The sequence below is a fragment of the Myotis nattereri genome (assembly GCF_964212035.1).
Source record: "Myotis nattereri genome assembly, chromosome: 7".
Classification (NCBI taxonomy): Eukaryota; Metazoa; Chordata; class Mammalia; order Chiroptera; family Vespertilionidae; genus Myotis; species Myotis nattereri.
The window spans coordinates 20308251-20326252 of record NC_138082.1 but is presented as its reverse complement, the minus strand read 5'-3'; the positions used below and the strand labels follow the sequence as shown (position 1 = coordinate 20326252).

Genomic DNA, 18002 nt, shown 5'->3' with positions numbered 1-18002 from the left:
ACCTTTGAAGAAAGGTTCCAGCTACTTTAAAAAATGTGTTTGAAAATCACTATCCTAGGCCTGCACCTCTATTGGCCACCTTACTCACTCCTATCTTCTCCTCCCTTCTTCCTTTCTCACAGAAACTCCCACAGAACTAATGCTTGGCAAGGGTTTAAAAATAGAAGCCCCTCTCCCTCTCTCTTTCTCCATTTCCTTTCCTTCCCATCCCCCTGTAATTTGTTGTAAAAAAGGAAACTGTCTGGATGCATTCCACTGAATCGATGTGCTTTTCCTGACTAAATAAAACAACACATTGATGTATTCCCCGCACCTGGAGGTTATGCCCCCTGTGAATCATGGTGAGTGGCTGGGCTGAGAGGCCTGGCCTCCCAGGCAGCAGCCTGCTCCCCTGCGAGAGGTGAGACCCATTTGCTCACTCACTCAGGTGCAAACACACACACACACACACACACACACACACACACACACACACCACAGTTACTTCATTCAGGTTTCCACTAGTACTTGGCAGGCACACATGGATGTGAACCTAAGGAGGCCCCACCCAAGGTGCTGCCACTAAGATTTCCTCCCAGGTGGTCCACTGAGATGGCTCTGGGGCTAACGGGAGAGAGAAGAGAAAGTGGGATGCTCTGGAGAGAGGCCCACATTCAGACAGCTTTATCAGAAGCACAAAGAGGCTGTGTGTGTGTGTGTGTGTGTGTGTGTGTGTGAGAGAGAGAGAGAGAGAGAGAGAGAGAGAGAGAGAGAGAGAGAGAGAGAGAGAACTGGAAATTGTTAAGAGCAAGGTGAAAGGTGTTATGAGTTGTGTGTGCAGCCAGTGGACACTATAATTATGAATGAAGAGAAAGACACTGTGATACAGTACAAAAAAATAAACGTTTCAACACTCAATTCACTTATCTATAAAATGAGGATAATGATACTCACCTCTCAGCACTGTTGAGGGCTTACATGAGATCATGTTTATTTAACACCCACATGTACTGGGCAGTTAATAAACTACCCTTGCTCTTATGGGCCAGCACATCTTGACTCGGAAGATGTTTAAAAACATTCAATACCAGAAAATGGATAGTGGCTAAAACTGCCCCCAGTAAAATGTATTATTTACTAAAATCTGACAGAAGACTCACAGATTCTTGGCAAAATTCAGATCTGCACACTTTGACCCCCCAAAAATTAAGTTTGGAAGGATTATAAAGGCTACAAAATAAAACTTTCAATGACAGAAGCTGTAATTAGTGAATTTTAATGCACATTTTACTTATACATATATTTCACTTATAGAATGATTTGGCCCAGTGAAAAGTTTCAATAACATTAGATGAGAAATATAAAAAATGGTGTTTAATTGCTCTATATTAAAAAAGATTGATCAAAAATTAAATTGGCTTAATGGAATTATCTGTGGAAAATGCATTCTCAAGGAGACTTTATCAAAGCATATATAATGCCCATTAAAACTTTGCAATTATAAACACGGGATCAAAATGCCCTTGGGCTCCAAATGGTGAGATCAACACAATCTCTACTGGCCACTCCTTTTATTCTGACTGTTTTCATTCCTATATTCTGAGCTTATACCAGAAAGAAGTCTTATTCCCCAGTGAGAAGAAGATAGGAAGAATGGGGAAGGTGTGGTGAACGTAGGAGTGGAATTGAGTTGTTTTGGCTTTCGAAGCTAGTCTTCATATCTTTATAAATTATAAAATTCTATTTTAAACAGTCTTATTCAATGCCTCTCCCTCCCCCCTAACTAAATTTGTGATAAGCTTTCCATAAAAAATTAACATAAAGGTAGTAAACATAAAAATATACAATAAAAACAAAACTGTTTGGCAGTTATAAGTGATAATTGATCACTTTAAGTTTTAAAGTATTAATAAAGTTATAAAGTATTAATGAAGTTTTAAATTATTGAAAATTCTGAATATTTATCAAGTTATAATCCACAAAAATAGTGTTCTGAAAACATTAATTTTGCTTGTACATTTTTTTTTGTTTCTCTGCTCTGTTTTCTGCCAACAGGTTTACTATACCACTAAGCTGACAGGGCACCATGGTCAGTGACTCCCTGCACCCCCTTCACTAGACATACTCATTAAAGCACATGTATTGAGTTTCTTCATTATCCTAAGCTGTCTGTATCTCATTATGTTTTCCAACAGCCCCATTACTACTGCCTTCATTTTAATGATGACGAAACTGCAGTTCAAGGAGGCTAAACAACTTACCCAACAGTCTTCAAAAACATCCATCATTGTGTGTTTATGCTAACAAGCTTACATTGTCTTATTTTTCTTAGTCGCATCCATGGACCTACACATGTGATCACATATTATATGCATGTTCCAGGAATCGCCGTGGCAGAAAGCACACACGTTGCCTCAAGAACATATTTTCCCCAAACATTATCACATTAATTTATTTGATTGGAAAGATATTAACATTGCTCGGAAACAGCAGAACAGAAATGCTGTGCCATTGCTTCAAACCGCACAAATGGACAAATGGACACACACATGTACACACACACACACACACACGCATATAAACATGCTGGAGGGTAAACTTATAGTTGAAGACCTCTGAGGAAAGGGATGCTGATTGTCTTGGCTGTACAAGTTACAGAAACTATATAGTGCTTTCTCATGAAAGTCAGAGGAAGCACTGAGAAAAGGGTCCCATGCTCAGCGCTCCTGGGTTGACCACACCAAGTGCACTATGCAAGAGGGTCTTGACCTTGGCTGGAGTCCAGCCTGGACCTGGAACTATGGGTCTGCACCTGGGATGGCCCCTAAATGTGGAGGGTCTTTACTGCCCTGTGCCTCCTCAGGGCCTTTCCCCTGAAGCTTCTCTCACCTGCTCCAGGGGAGAGGACCAACTCTTTCGTGAACCTCCTGCCACGATGCTTTCACTGCCAATTAAAATTCTATTCCATTCCCAGCAAGGAAGCTGGCAGCCCTGGGTCTCACCAGCAGGATGAACTGGTTGCAATTAATGTCTCTTCTGGAGCCTGATTAGCTAGGGAGAGGCCAGGATACTTACTCTACCCCCAAGTCCACCTTTAAATTAGGAAGTGGAGGTTCCTCATCCTGTTGCCTCTGTTAAGTCATCGGTTAATGCAGATGTGTTAACCCTTTCTATTTCCTCTTGGTAGTGGAGCTGGGTCAGAGAGACAGGAAATCATCTCTCAATTGGACAGTCCCAGGAATAAAGGGAGGAGAAACCCCTAGATTGCCTTAGTATTCAAATTCCAGATTATTAGAATGAATCAAGGACTTGCTCTGTTAGGCATACGCTAGGAGTTGGGGATTCAACCAAACCCACAGGCATAATGTTTAGTGTTATTATGTTGAAGCTTTGAATGTAGAAGATAACGTACAGGAATAACACATTTAAGAAAAAAGAGAAAATCCCAAATGATGGAAAAGGAGAAGAGAAGGAAATGAGCACATATGGAATGTTTTCTATGCGCCAGACATTTTACATATATTATAGCAAAGAATTCTACAAGAACTCTATATTTTTTACAGAGGATGGAACTAAGGCTCAGAGAGGTTAAGGAAAGTGTCTAAGGTCACAGAGCCAATGTGAAAGATTGATTGTTCTAATGGCCCTATATCTTCAGGCTTCCCCATAGACATTTCCTCTTGGTAATGCCCGCTCACACTGACTGAGTAGTCTGTGTGAATTGCTTTCACCAATGGGAGAGTAGCAAACCACATAAATAGAAACTTGAAAAGTGCTTGGGATCAGGGTGTGCCCTCTCTTGCTGGTGGAACACTTCCACCATGATGTGAACGAGGCTGGGCAGTCCTGCTGGCTGATAGGAGAGGTGTGAGCAGAAGTGGACCAACCATCCCATCCTAGATCAGCCAGCCTCTAGCCAACTCACAGATGCCTGAGCGAACCCAGCGGGGACAAGCTAACCCTGATCAGCAGAACCATTCAGCCAACTTGTAGACTTGTGAAACAGAATAAATGGTTGTTATTTTAAGCAGGTTAGTTAGCAGCTAGAACTAACTGATACTAGTAAATGGCAGAGACAAAAGTTGTTTGATCTTCAAGCCTGTGTGCATTGTCCATTTGTCATGAAAAGATAAAGGTTGAAAATGTAGCAGGAAAACACAGGTTAGATTATCATATGTTTCCACAACAAAGCTGCCAGTCACACAAGGGTATCAGTGGGAGGAGTGTGGTATTCCTATATTCAGGTCTCCGAAAGGGCAGTTGTGGGCAATTGTCCAGGTGCAGGGTGTTTAATGTGGGTCGCTCACCCCTGGGTGTCTTAGCCACGTAGTTGGCCATCTCAGAGACTGGGCTACACTGAAGAGAATGTTCTGAGTCATCCCTATCATTCGTCAGTTCCCTGGAGAAGAAAAAGCCCCCACAGCACCCAGACTGAGATTCTGCAGCCTCCAGCCGGCTGGCTAGGTGCCTCCTGATTCTCCTTCACAGCTGAAACTCTCTCCCAAGAATGCCTGGGTTGCATTGCTGCAAATTCCCGACTTAACTCTGCCCCAGTCCTACAGCCACCTCCTGCTCCTTCCCTACTGTGGAAAGAAAGGCAGAAAGGAACAGACTGCCTGCATTTGCTGAGCCTCCCTTCTCAGGGTCACAGCTGTGGTACGACTAACAGTTGCCCTTGAGAATATGAAGAAAGGACAAGACCTTGAATGTGGGGTAGCAGCAGCAGATGCTGACTTACTATAGTGATCTGGATGGAAACTGGTGTCATCCTTCTGAAGATCAATTCAGCAACATGTATCAACAGCCTTAAAAATGTCCATGCCCTTTGAATTAGTAACTCCATTCTTGGACTGTCTTTTAAGGATATAATTTTGGATATGATCCACGAAATCATGGATCACCATGAGAAATTTTTCATGACATAGTGTGAATGGAAACATGGAAGTTAAAAATAGGTTGTGCCCTGACCAGTTTGGTTCAGTGGATAGAACATTGAGCAACCGACTGAAAGGTCCGGGGTTCGATTCTGGTCGAGAGCATGTACCTCGGTTGCAGGCTCGATCCCCAGTGTGGGGCGTGCAGGAGACAGCTGATCGATGTTTCTCTCTCATCGATATTTCTAACTCTCTATCCCTCTCCCTTCCTCTCTGTAAAAAATCAATAAAAATCTATTTAAAAAAATAGTTTGTATGTTTCTGACTGAGGGAAATGATGTGTGTGTTGGGGGGGGGGCTACAGTTATGAGGAAATTTTGATTTATAATAAATTTCTATGTATTTTTAAGATATGGCCTTTTCTGCCCCAGCCTCTGGACATGTGGATCCTTGGTTATCTTGGACATAACAGGAAAACTTGCCTTAAAAACCTAAGAAATTGGTGAAGGTCTAGAAATAAATGATTGAAATGATGCATGACATGAGAATGGAGTCTAAAAATAGGGCTTTCAGTGTGGATAGATAACTGCTGAGGGGAAGATGAATAAATTTTTAAACAATCATGAAGTGCGAGTGGAGAGGGAACATGGTCTTGGGTTGCCAAGTCCTAGGAAGCAATTGAAAAGCATCTTGATTGCTTACTTAACTACCTTGCCATGTAAAAGAGGTTAAAGGCAAATAAAAGGAAGTCATATTTTACATACCAGCCATTAATTATGGGAAATGCAGACCAAAACACCATGGCAAAGGCTGAGACTCTGCACATGTCTTTTCTCTGCATGTTCCCAGGCAGGCACCACCATGAGTTCTCAACACCAGGGCTGAGTGCTCACCTGAGGCCACTGAATGGCTCCTAAATTAGCAAGACTGGCCTACAGTCTCAATCTTTTGGAGATAAACACTGCTGGTCCATACATACTCCCCCGCCCCCAATCATTAAGTCCAGAGGCTCGGGCTGTTCTATGAGCTTAGCCTTATCCCACACTGGTTTTCATATACGGACCTGAGAAGGAGAACTGGAAGGCACTGGTAAGCAAGGAGGCCCTGGGGTCCCCTTCCCCCACATCATCCCTGTGCAGCAGCACCCCATCCGCACAGAGGCTGGGGATAGCAAGGAGGGCCTTTGAAGACCCTCGTTCCCAGCACCAGAAGTGAGGAATATAGAACTGTTTCAAAGAAAAAGTAAAATTGCCAAGATGACAGAAGCTACAACCGCTTGGAGAGCTTAGCAGAGGCTTGCAGTCAGCAGACGGGAGTCTCCTCACGCGCCAGAGCAATTCAGATTCTACTCGCATGCTTCTCCTGACAGGGAGCTGGAGCCCAGCCTTCGGGAGCAGCACACTTCCGGAGAGGTGTGAAAAGAACTGGCTGAGGTGCCAGCCGGCTCCGGCTCCGGCTCCGGCTCCGGCTCCGGTTGGGTCTCTCCCTGAGAGGCATCCATCCCTCAGGGATGTGGGGTGGACTCTTTGAGGCTCTGAACCCAGAGGGGGCTGTCATTTCTCCTATTTCAGCGCTGACCACCTAGGAAAGGCCACTGCCCTCTCTGGGCTTCAGGTTTTTCCGTCTAAATGGAATATAATCGGAATGAAGTTCATCATAAAGAAGAAATGCAAGTTCCATACAGAGAAAGAATTAAAAACCATTTTGGTGTTTACTGCATTCTCTTTACAAAGCAGGCAAAGGAAATTATAGGACAAAGACTTTTTTCCTCTTTTACTTCCCTTTCCTTACAAGCTCTTCACAACAAAAATCATTATAGTCTCCCTGCCCTCCATTCCTGCACTTCCAAGGGCATCGCAAAGCCCTCGCCTGGAACCATAAACACCCACGTTCACAGCCTTACATGAGAGGGGGCGGGGGAAAGAGATGTGATGGCAGTCAACACTCTAAGCTTAATATTTTTTCATCTACCCCATCACCAGAGATAGAAACACGTCCACGAGGAGGAAGAAGGCTTGGGGAGGTGGTTCCTAAGAGACAGGGAGGCAGCCAGGTGGATGGTGGTTCTTTTCTCCCCCTGAAATTACAGGGCAGAGAGCAGCACCTGGAGGCTCCTGGAATCCAACGCACTGTTGTCACTTGCACTCAATATCCAGGCGCCCAGGCAGCTTGCTGCAGCAACCCCTGGTCACAGATATTGAGTGGGTAAGTAATTTACACACTGTCCCTCATCGAGTAAGTAGAAGAACTAGCATTTGGATCCAGCAGTCAAAGCTTGCATACGGGCTTGGCACATAGTACATGCTCAATAAGTTCTAGCTACTGGCATTTATTTTTATCTTTGTATACGCGAGAGTCTTAAAGCGATGTCGGAGACAGCAGGTTGCTAAGGAGTATCTGGTCCAGAGCTTCACAAAATGAGTCTTAGCTAACCTTGCTTCCAGAGAGGAAGCATGAGTCTACATCAGTGGTTCTCAACCTTCCTAATGCCGCGACCCTTTAATATAGTTCCTCACGTTGTGGTGACCCCCAACCATAAAATTATTTTCGTTGTTACTTCATAACTGTAATTTTGCTACTGTTATGAATCATAATGTAAATATCTGATATGCAGGATGTATTTTCATTGTTACAATTTGAACATAATTAGAGCATAGTGATTAATCACAAAAACAATATGTAATTATATATATATGTTTTCCGATGGTCTTAGGCGACCCCTGTGAAAGGGTCGTTCGACCCCCAAAGGGGTTGCAACCCACAGGTTGAGAATCACTGGTCTACATGGAATCAGAATCCCTAGAGTAGAGCCTGAGAAAATGAATTCTTTACAAGTTTCCCAGGATTCTGATGTAAGTTCTGAGACACAAGGAATCGGGGCATAGATAGTTTAAACCCAAGGTCACCAGCCAGAGGGTGGCAGAGCTGGAACTGACACCCAGGAGAGACCCTGCTTTTCACTCTGTAAGTCAGCCATACATGAGATTCCAAGTGTCTAGAGCTGTGATTTGGAATGTTCGTGAAGTGTAACATGTCATCACAGCTCGGTTACACTCGTAACATCTGCTGTATCCCCCAAACACACTGAATGATATATTAATTACAGTGACTGAAAAGTAATTTTTGTAGGATTTCACCAGAGCCCCTTTGAATAACATGAAGATTTTGCACATCTGGAGCTGGGCATCGCTCTCTCAGTGCATAGGGACAATGGAGGGCCGACCCCAGGGGGCAACTGAGTATTTGCCCCTTCACTTGCCACTGACTTGGGCCCTTGGCTTGGCCTGACTTGTGGGAAAGAAAGCGGACACAGTGACCTGGATCTCTGAAATTTCAGCCTGGTGGCCTGGAACTTTGGAAGCAAGCCCGGCCGGCTGGTGTATACAAATAGCCCAATTCTGGCCAGTCAAGGTTTATCAAAATTATGTTTTCTGATTGAGTCAGCCACAGGTCTGAGGGCAGATCAGCCTTTAATTTGAGCCTTTTGGTAACGATGGTGATGGTAACGATGCGTAATACAGACAAATGGACTATGTATTGCACATTTAGGCCATCAGTAATACAGATACGATTATGAATCTACACAGAAAATAGGACCTTGCTTTCTGCCAGCTCTTGGATAGGTTGGTTTGTTTATTATGCAGATCATGTCTAACTTTATGGAATTGAATGTTATTTAAATTCAATTATTGTGAGGTGAAGTTCTTTCTAGCACCAGTTGAGTACATTTGGAGGTAGTTAGGGGGAATAGGTACATTTGTCTTATACCAGTTACATTATAGGGAGAAAGCACCGCTAAAAAAAATAATTGTCATGAAAATGAGAAAACATGGTTTGGAGGGGTTGGTGTGGATCTCCATGTGTGTTTTTTCTTGTTCCTTTTTTTTTTTATCTGATGAGCAGGGAGGCTGAAAATCTTTCCATGAAGACAGAGGCCAATTATTGATGTGTGTGTGTGTCTGTGTGTGTGTCTGTGTGTGTCTGTGTGTGTGTCTGTGTGTGTATGTGTGTGTGTGTCTCTGTGTGTGTCTGTGTGTGTCTGTGTGTGTGTGTCTGTGTGTGTGTCTGTGTGTGTGTCTGTGTCTGTGTGTGTGTATGTGTGTGTGTATGTGTGTGTGTGTGTGTGTGTGTCTCTGTGTGTCTGTGTGTGTGTCTGTGTGTGTCTCTGTGTGTGTATGTGTGTGTATGTGTGTGTATGTGTGTGTATGTGTGTGTATGTGTGTGTGTGTGTGTGTGTGAAGTAAGCTGCTGGTATGAGAGTAAAACTAAAAATAATTATGTGGTTAATTGGATTTAGCATAGATTACTACAGCTCATTAGGGCCTTAAATCTTTCTTTTTTCTACTTAGTAATAGAGTTCTTTCCTTTTAAATCAAATTATCTTGCAACATTTCTTATTTCCTTCTGCCAATTGATGCACTGCTGGTCTCCTGAAGCCAAGGTTTGGCCTTGGTGCCATGGAGAGAGAAGCTTGGGCATGGCCTGGCTGCGAAGGGAGCATGATAAATGCTGTGGGTGAGTAGCAGAGATAAAAGGTTGGCCTGAAAGGGCTTCAGGCAGAGAGCAAAGAGCTGCCAGTACACTACCTGATACAAGATGCAGAGAATGAGAATGGCCTATCCTGTATAATAATGGATCCTAGGGCTACAGGATCTTTGAAGGTCATCTTGCAAATCAGCCTACCTCCCATAGGTAAGGGGGAAACTTGCTTTATCATCCTTCGGGGAGGCAGGAGTCACACCCTCTCCTATTCATCTTTGTATCACAGCCTTTGATGGTAAGTAGGACTTCATGATAGGTCATTTTTCTTGATCCTGATACCAGTCTACACTGACCTCTTACAGGTCTGTGGACTTAAGAAATCATTATCTGGTCTCCTGCAGGAAAGAGACACTTGGAACCTTCTAGGTTTCCCTCAACCTACTGCCCCTTCTCTGCTCCCTTTCTGTTCTCTCCCTCCCCAATCCTCCCCCATCAAACCAGATTACAGAGACACAAATAGTTGGTCAATATCACAGACCAGTTTGGTTGTGTCCTCAAAGTTGGGAAGAAGGGTTATTGATAGTCCTAACTGTTAACTGGTATCTCAAATATGTGAAGTCCAAGGAGTGACACACAGAGTTCTTTCCTTTCCCTAGCAAGTCAACTATCCATTCTCTAAGTCCAGAGACCACGTAGGATGGACACTGGGGAGCCCCTACTTTCTTTGGCATCCCTCCTTATGCTTCTCTACAATCCCAGTGAACTTTTTCTATTCTTCCCACCCCAATACACACAGGTTCTGGGTCCACCCTGGATAGGACAATCTGATTTTAAGGTCCTCTGAGCATCTACAGCCAACATTAACCTTCCTTATTAATCTATACCAGTGGTTCTCAACCTTCCTAATGCCACAACCCTTTAAAATAGTTCCTCATGTTGTGGTGACCCCCGATTTCATTGTTACAAATTGAACATAATTAAAACATAGTGATTAATCACAAAAACAATATGTAATTATATATGTGTTTTCCGATGGTCTTAGGCGACCCCTGGGAAAGGGTCGTTCGACCTCAAAAGGGGCCGCAACCCACAGGTTGAGAACCACTGATCTAGACTATGAGATCCAACTAAGAGATAACTTGAATGTATTACTATGCTTACAGAAGTCTCTATCTCTTAATTTTTACATAACAAATGTCTCTTCCCCATCAAGGGTGGGGGTGTGAGGAGGAAGTGAGGGGGAAGTTAAACCCCATCACTTTCTCTACCACCACATCAATTAGTACCCAATAAACATTGCTTGGAATTGGGTTCAGAGGAGAGGGGGAAGAGCAAAGGATTTCTGCCTTTGTGTTTATATATTAATAGAAGAACCAGCAAGGCCATCTTTTTTTATCAGAGCTGGAAAGATAAGGATCTGATGACAAGGCTGCTGGGTTTCAGATGCTGTGGATATAAGTAGCCTGGTGGACAGAACCAGTTTCAGAGCCTTCCTCTGCCTTTCTCTTGTGCAAGAACCCCTCTGAGTGGTTATCTGTATATATAAAATTGGAGAATTAATTATTAGCCTCATTTAATTATTAGATGGTAGAATGTCCATGACAGTAATTGTTAAAACTGTGAAATGTTTATAACATTAGGATTATTGATAATAATGTTATAGAAAGGAGGAAGGAAGGAAAGAAGGATATTGATCGATGTTTGAAGTAGGTGAGAAGATGGGCCTAGAGACAGGAAGATCTGCTATAGCCCATACTATAACCCCTTACATATTAACCAGCATTTTCTGAGAGCTTACTATGTGCTAGGCATGGTGCTAAATATATTCTCTTACTTAAATATATTCTCCAATTTCACAGATGAGCCACTTCATGTTAATAGAAAGGACCCTCAGTGCTCCAGCAATCATTCTTGATTTCTCTACTCTAATCACTCAAACTCCCCTGGATGACTATTCATTCCAACTCTCAGATATCTAGTAACTCCTCCCCCATCTGCACTTCCAGCTCATGACTGTGCTTCATATTTCCCCCAGAAAATAGAAGAAATCAAAGGAAACTTGCCAACTTTATGGTTAATTCTCAGTTCTCATCCAACTTGACCCATCACCGGCCCCATTTGACACTGGAGCATTCCCTTTTTTCTGAAACACTTCCTCTTTGGCTTTTGGAACATCATGTTCTCTTCTCACCTCACTGGCCTTCCCTCTCAGTCTTCTGTACTGGTTCCATCCCATCTCTCAAGCTCTTGGCATCCTCCAGGGAACAGTCCTAGTACCAGTCTTCTTTCCCACCTACACTCCTTTGGTGATTTCACCCAAGCTCATGGCTTTAAACACCATCTGTATGCCAATGCCTCTCAAATTTGTATCTTAGTCTAGACCAGTGGTCAGCAAACTGCAGCTCGCGAGCCACATGCGGCTCTTTGGCCCCTTGAGTGTGACTCTTCCACAAAATACCACATGCAGGCGCGCATGTACAGTGCGATTGAAACTTTGTGGCCCATGCGCAGAAGTCGGTATTTTGTGGAAGAGCCACACTCAAGGGGCCAAAGAGCCACATGTGGCTTGCGAGTCGCAGTTTGCCGGACACTGGTCTAGACCTCTCCCCTAAACTCCAGACTAATGTATATTGCAATCCCTATTTAATGGCTCCACTTAGACGTTTAATAAGCATCTCAAAGTTGGCATGTCCACAGCTGAACTCCCAATCTACCCTCCAAAACCTGCCCTTCCATCAGTCTTTCCCATCTCAATGGAAGGCAACTCTCTCCTTGTGGCTCAGCTAAAAATCAGCACCATTTTTGACTTTTCTCCTTTCATTCACCATATCCAATCATCAGCAAAGCCCAATATCTGTATCTTAGAGATGTATTCAGAAACTGACCATTTCTCAGATCTGCTACTGCTCCCATGCTGATCCAAAACACCACCCCTTGCTCGCCTGATTACTACAACAGCCTTCTGTCCCCTGATCTGCCCTTTCTTCCTTCGAGTCTATTTTCAGCACATCAGCCAGAGTGATCCTATCAAGCACAGTCAGATCAAATCATGTCCTCTGCTGAAAATACTCTCATAATTTCCCATCTCATTCAGTTTTGATCCCCATTACATCTCTGACCTTACCTCCTACTCCTCTTCCCCTCATTCACTGTACCACAGATACAAGAGCCACTTTGGCTCCTCTAGGACATACCAAACATGCTTCTGCCTCAGGGCCTTTGCACTGGATGTGCCCTTGGCCTCGAGTGCTTAGTCCTCAGATACCTGCATGGCTTGTTTTCTTACCTTCCTCAGGTCTTCACTCAGACGCCTCCATTTGATGAAGCTTTCCAGAGCCACCATATTTAGAACATCAACCCACCACCTCCCTAGTATTCAATTTCCAGTGTCCCTGCTTATTTTCCTCCATAGCACATGAGAGCATCTTCAGTATTTACAATTTATTTATCTTTTTTATTGTCTGACTCTCTCAGACAGACAATTCCATTCAGTGCTGTATCCCTGACACCTAGAACAGAACTTAGAACATACCAGATCAATACTTAATGATTAAAAGAATAACTGAATGAAGCCCAGAAAGGTTAAGCAACTTTCTCAGGGTCACACAGATTGTATGGGTCTGGATACACCCAAGTCTACCTGGGGTTAGAGCCCAAGCTCTCATCCATCACACTAATCTGAGCAAAGGAAGAGAACTCTAAACTACACCCAAAGGCAGGCGTTTCTATCATCTCCTTTGTGTGTGTGTGTGTTTTTAAATTTTTTTTATTGATTATTAGAGAAAGAAAGGAAGGGAGAGAGAGAAAAAACATCAATGTGAGAGAGAAATATGATCGACTGCCTCCTGCACGCCACCTACTAGGGATCAAGCTGGCAACCTGGGCATGTGCCCTGACCGGGAATCAAACAGGCAACCTTTTGGTGCACGGGATAATGCCCAGCCAACTGAGCCACACCAGCCGGGGCAATCATCTCCTATGTTTTGACCTCCCAGAGCTGCACACTGCAGCAGGGCTAGGGCTGCCTTTGCTTCACTAGACAAGATTTCTTTCTTTCTGCTCAGTGGCGGGGATGCCTGGTGCCTGTGTGGGTAGAAGGGGAAGTCTTGGGCTTACCTGCCACTGCCATGGCAACCAGGTAACCTAAGGACTCCAGAAGCAAGTCCTTTCAGATTGAGAAGGGGAAAAATGAGGCAAGCCCAAAATAAACAGAAAGAAACCTGTGAACGGAGAACTGACTGGGGCCTTGTGCCTGCCACTTGCTGTGTCATTGGCAGCAAGGATAATCCATCCTGTTCTCTCCCTACCCTCCAGCTCAGCCATGGCCAAGGGCAGTGGATCACTTTGTCCTGCTTCCCGCCTCTAGCATGACCCCACTTAACCCATCCAAGGGCTCATGCTGTTCTCTTCAGCATCCCCAGGGATGGGTGCCCCAAAACACTCTTGGTGACCTCTTGATAACACAGAGGACAGTCCTGGCCAGAAGTTAGGAGATCCATGTTCTGACCCCCTACCCACCTCAGAGGGGCAGACTCTTAGTTCCTTAATCTCAGCTTCTCTCTGGGGCTCAGTTGACCTTTACTTAAAAATGACTCCCTTCCTTACCTATTTGATAGTAGGAGAATCAAGTGGAACTGTAGTAAAACAAACAAACAAAAAACACAACAAACTATGAAATTAAAGTCCTTAGGGAAATGCGAGGTAGAATTGCCATATTTTCACAAGAGATCTTACTTGTACCAGGCACTGTGCCCAGCATTTTATGTACTTGATCTCACTCAATCCTTACAGCCACCCTTGAGAAGGTAAGAGCTGCCCACAATAGGAAGATGAGGAAATGTTGCTTCAGAGAGGTTAAGAAACTTGCCCAAGTTTGCACAGCCAGTAAGTGACAAAGAGGCCTTCAAACCTAAGAAGTCTATCTCCCAGCACTATGCAATCCCCCCGTCCTGCACTGTGTCCAGTGGGGCCTGGGGGTTAGAGAAGAACTGATTTTTCTCACCCTAGTCATTCCCAGGACAGTCACTGGGCCCCAGAGCGCCAAGCAGATCATCAGGGAAGAGTGTGGTGCCTTCCCATTTACTAAGCCCCTTTGATCTGTGGAGTTTGCTGAGCTCAGAGGACAGGATCATAATAATCCGCCAGCCCAAAGGCTGGAGCCTCAGGGGCTGGTCCTCTCTCACAGCCTGGTGCCCATCCAAGGGGTTCGCAGGAGCAGCCCCAATCCCAGAGGAAACAATTAGAGAATGATTAAGTGCCAAACTGTGGGTGATGATGCGGGAGAGGAAGCAAGTCTGTATGCTGGTGGTGGGAGCCCAGCTGGGCCAGGAAGGGGTTGGGTCTGGAAAGGAGAAACCAGAGAAGAGACCGAAGGGTACAGGTGTGGGAGGGACGGCAGGGCCCGGGATGCAGGAGGGGAAGGAGCAGAGGAGTGTGGTGGGAAACTCAGAGTCTGATGATGTCAGAGAGACCCAGCTTCACATCCTAGCCATGCCACGGCTGGCTAGGTGACCTTGGGCTGGTCATTTCCCTTTCTCTTCAATAGACGTCCCTTTACATCGAGAGATGTTCACCACCTGTTTCTTTCTTCCTTCCTTCCTTCCTTCCTTTCTTTCTTCCTATTTCTTTCTTTTTCTTTCTTTCTTTCTTTCTTTCTTTCTTTCTAATATTTTTATTTATTTCAAAGAGGAAGGGAGAAGAAGAAAGAGATAGAAACATCAATGATGAGAGAGAATCCCTGATTGACTGCCCCCTGCACACCCCACACTGGGGACTGAGGCCGCAGCCCGGGCATGTGCCCTGACTGGGAACAGAACCACAAGCTCCTAGTTCATAGGTCGACGCTTAACCACTGAGCCACGCTGGCTGGGCTGACCACCTCAGTTTTCATGTCCCACCATTTAACCTCTAGCAGAGGTTCCTGGAAAGAACATCAAATCTAACCGGAATCCGTCTGGCTGCTGGCTCGTTTCCACTTCTGTTCTTGAGAAACACAGGCATGACCAGAGATGGTGAAGTGTCCAGGTTAAGGCCTCTTAGAGCCCTAAATACAAAAAGAATATGGCTTTATTCCCAATATACATAAAAATATACTAAATAAAACTTGCATAAGTGCCAAGGTTAAAATAGCTTCTTTGCAGATTTATTTATTTATTTGGTAAAATTCTGGATTGCTTCCACCATCAAAGTTAACCCTTTCTAACAGTTTGGGTGTCCTTGCTTTCCACTGTTTGTGGTGCCAAAAAAGTCCCTATTCTGCCAAAAGGGGTTGCACAGTCCTAAGGGAGAGTGGGGGACCGGGAGCTTCAGGGAAGCAGCACACCGTTGACCTCTTGGCCCCACCGCCGGCACTGAGACCAGGTCATGCCCCCCCCCCCCCTTCTCACATAAGTATGTTGAGGCTGGGATGAGGGGGGTGACTCCAGTGAGCCCTGAGGGTCCCACATCCACAGCCACAACAGAGGGCCCAGGCCTTGTTCTCAGGGGTGGCCCAGCTCTCCTGTCTCGTGGCTGCAGCTTGAGGAGCAAGGGGTGCGGCCTTCACTGTTGCCTGGCACCATTTTCGGGGACCGGGAGTAATGTCTCTTACCTGATCGGCAATTTGACATGGCTGCTTAACAACCGATTAATCAAACCCAGTTCGTCCTGTTAGAATAAATGAGCCTAGGAAATGCTGCCATGAATAATGAGGGCTTTTGTCCCTCACGCAGCACCTCTCCCCACTCCCTACTATCTCCTTCCCAGAGACACACAGCAGCTACTCCATACCAAGGATTTCTACCCCTCTTCCAGGTGCCCCTGCTGCCCACCCAGAGCCAGAGCTGGCCATGTCCTAGAGCAGCGGTTCTCAACCTGTGGGTCGCCAACCTGTGGGTCGTGGCCCTTTTGGGGTCGCACGACCCTTTCACAGGGGTCGCCAAAGACCATCGGAAAACATATATATAATTATATATTGTTTTTGTGATTAATCACTTGCTTTAATTATGTTCAATTTGTAACAATGAAAATACATCCTGCATATCAGATAGTTACATTTCGATTCATAACAGTAGCAAAATTACAGTTATGAAGTAGCAACAAAAATAATTTTATGGTTGGGGGTCACCACAACATGAGGAACTGTATTAAAGGGTCAAGGCATTAGGAAGGTTGAGAACCAATGTCCTAGAGGAACAAAGCCTCTTGTCCATCAAACAGACATGTGTGCATGCATGCCCCTGCCAAAGCTGGATAGTGTCTGTTTCAGGCACTGTACTGGGTGCTAAGGACACAAAGATGAATAATATGCTGTTCCCGTGAGGGGTAACAGTGTATGACCCCCTTTGGATGGCAGAAGGCTTCCATAGAAATCAACTCACTCATTTTCACAGCAACACTAGGACTCAGGCAGCACAGAGCCTAAAACTCCACTGAAGTGTCCTGGCCCCCACGGTGGAGAAGCTGGAGCCCAGGTCTCCTCTGTGGGGTCTGGTGCCTGCCAGCAAAGCCTGTGGCTTGGTCTCAGTGGCATGGTCTAGGCTACCCAGCCTACCGCCTGCCTACCTGCCTGCCAGCCTAATTCTGGGCCTCACCACCCTGTGCCTCTTGTCCTGCAGGGGGAGCTGCTGAGCCCGTGCCGCTGCGATGGCTCCGTCAAGTGTACCCACCAGCCTTGCCTCATCAAGTGGATCAGCGAGCGCGGCTGCTGGAGCTGTGAGCTGTGCTACTACAAGTACCACGTCATTGCCATAAGCACAAAGAACCCTCTGCAGGTACCACCGGGGGCTGCCCGCTGGCTGGGGGCGCTGGGGTGTTGGGACCCGGGCTTCCCACATCCCCTGCCTTCCTGGGGGAGGACCATTTCACCTTAGAGTCAGGGCAGTTTGGAGAAAAGAAATGAGGTAGGCTAGGTGGGCAAGATCACAGATGGCATTTGGGCAGGAGGAAATGAAAAAACTTTTATGTATTTTTTTTAAGCCTCAGCAAGAAGAGGAGAAAGGAATGAGGCAAAGAGAGAAAAATAGATATAGAAGGAAAGAAGGGCAGAGTCAGATGGAAAAGAGAATAAGAGAGTGATGGACAGATGGGTGGATAGATGATGGATGGATGGATGGATGGATGGATGGGTGGAAGCAGAAAGGAAAGGACAGGACAAAGAAGAAAGAAGGGAGGGAGGGAGAAGAAGAAAGGAAGGAAGACCGGAGGACAGAAGAGAACAGAATGAGAAAAAGACAGAGGGTGGAAGGGGTGAGGAGAAAGCCTGAGATAAAGCTAAGGGCAAGAAAAGAGGAAAGAAGGTGAAAGGAGATTCAATGGCACTTTCCACCCTTTAATGTACATGCAATTCACCTGGAATTTTGTCAAAATGCAGACATGATTCAGGAGTCTGGGATGGGGCCTGAGATTCTGCATTTCTGATAAGCTATGGGTTGGTGGGGTGGTATGGATGCTGCTGATCCACGAATCACACTTGGGTGACAGGGGCCAGAGAAGAATGGAGAAGAGACAGGAGAGGGAGGCAGAGGGAAAGTGAAGAATGGGCAATAAGGAAGGAAGAGCCCTAGCTGGTTTTGCTCAGTGGATAGAGCATCGGCCTGCAGACTGAAGGAACCCTGGTTCAATTCTGGTCAAGGGCACATGCCCAGGTTGTGGGCTTGATCCCCAGTAGGGGGATGTGCAGGAGGCAGC

At 45.3% G+C, this 18002-nt stretch overlaps 1 protein-coding gene across 1 annotated transcript in view; it reads left to right on the top strand.

Moving 5' to 3' along the window:
- MARCHF4 (membrane associated ring-CH-type finger 4) overlaps positions 1–18002 on the top strand; it is a 76946-nt gene that overhangs the window by 36662 nt on the left and 22282 nt on the right. Inside the window, exon 2 of the mRNA XM_081095222.1 lies at positions 16931–17086. Within this exon, the coding sequence (XP_080951348.1) occupies positions 16931–17086 (156 nt within the window). The remainder of the gene's footprint in view (positions 1–16930; positions 17087–18002) is intronic.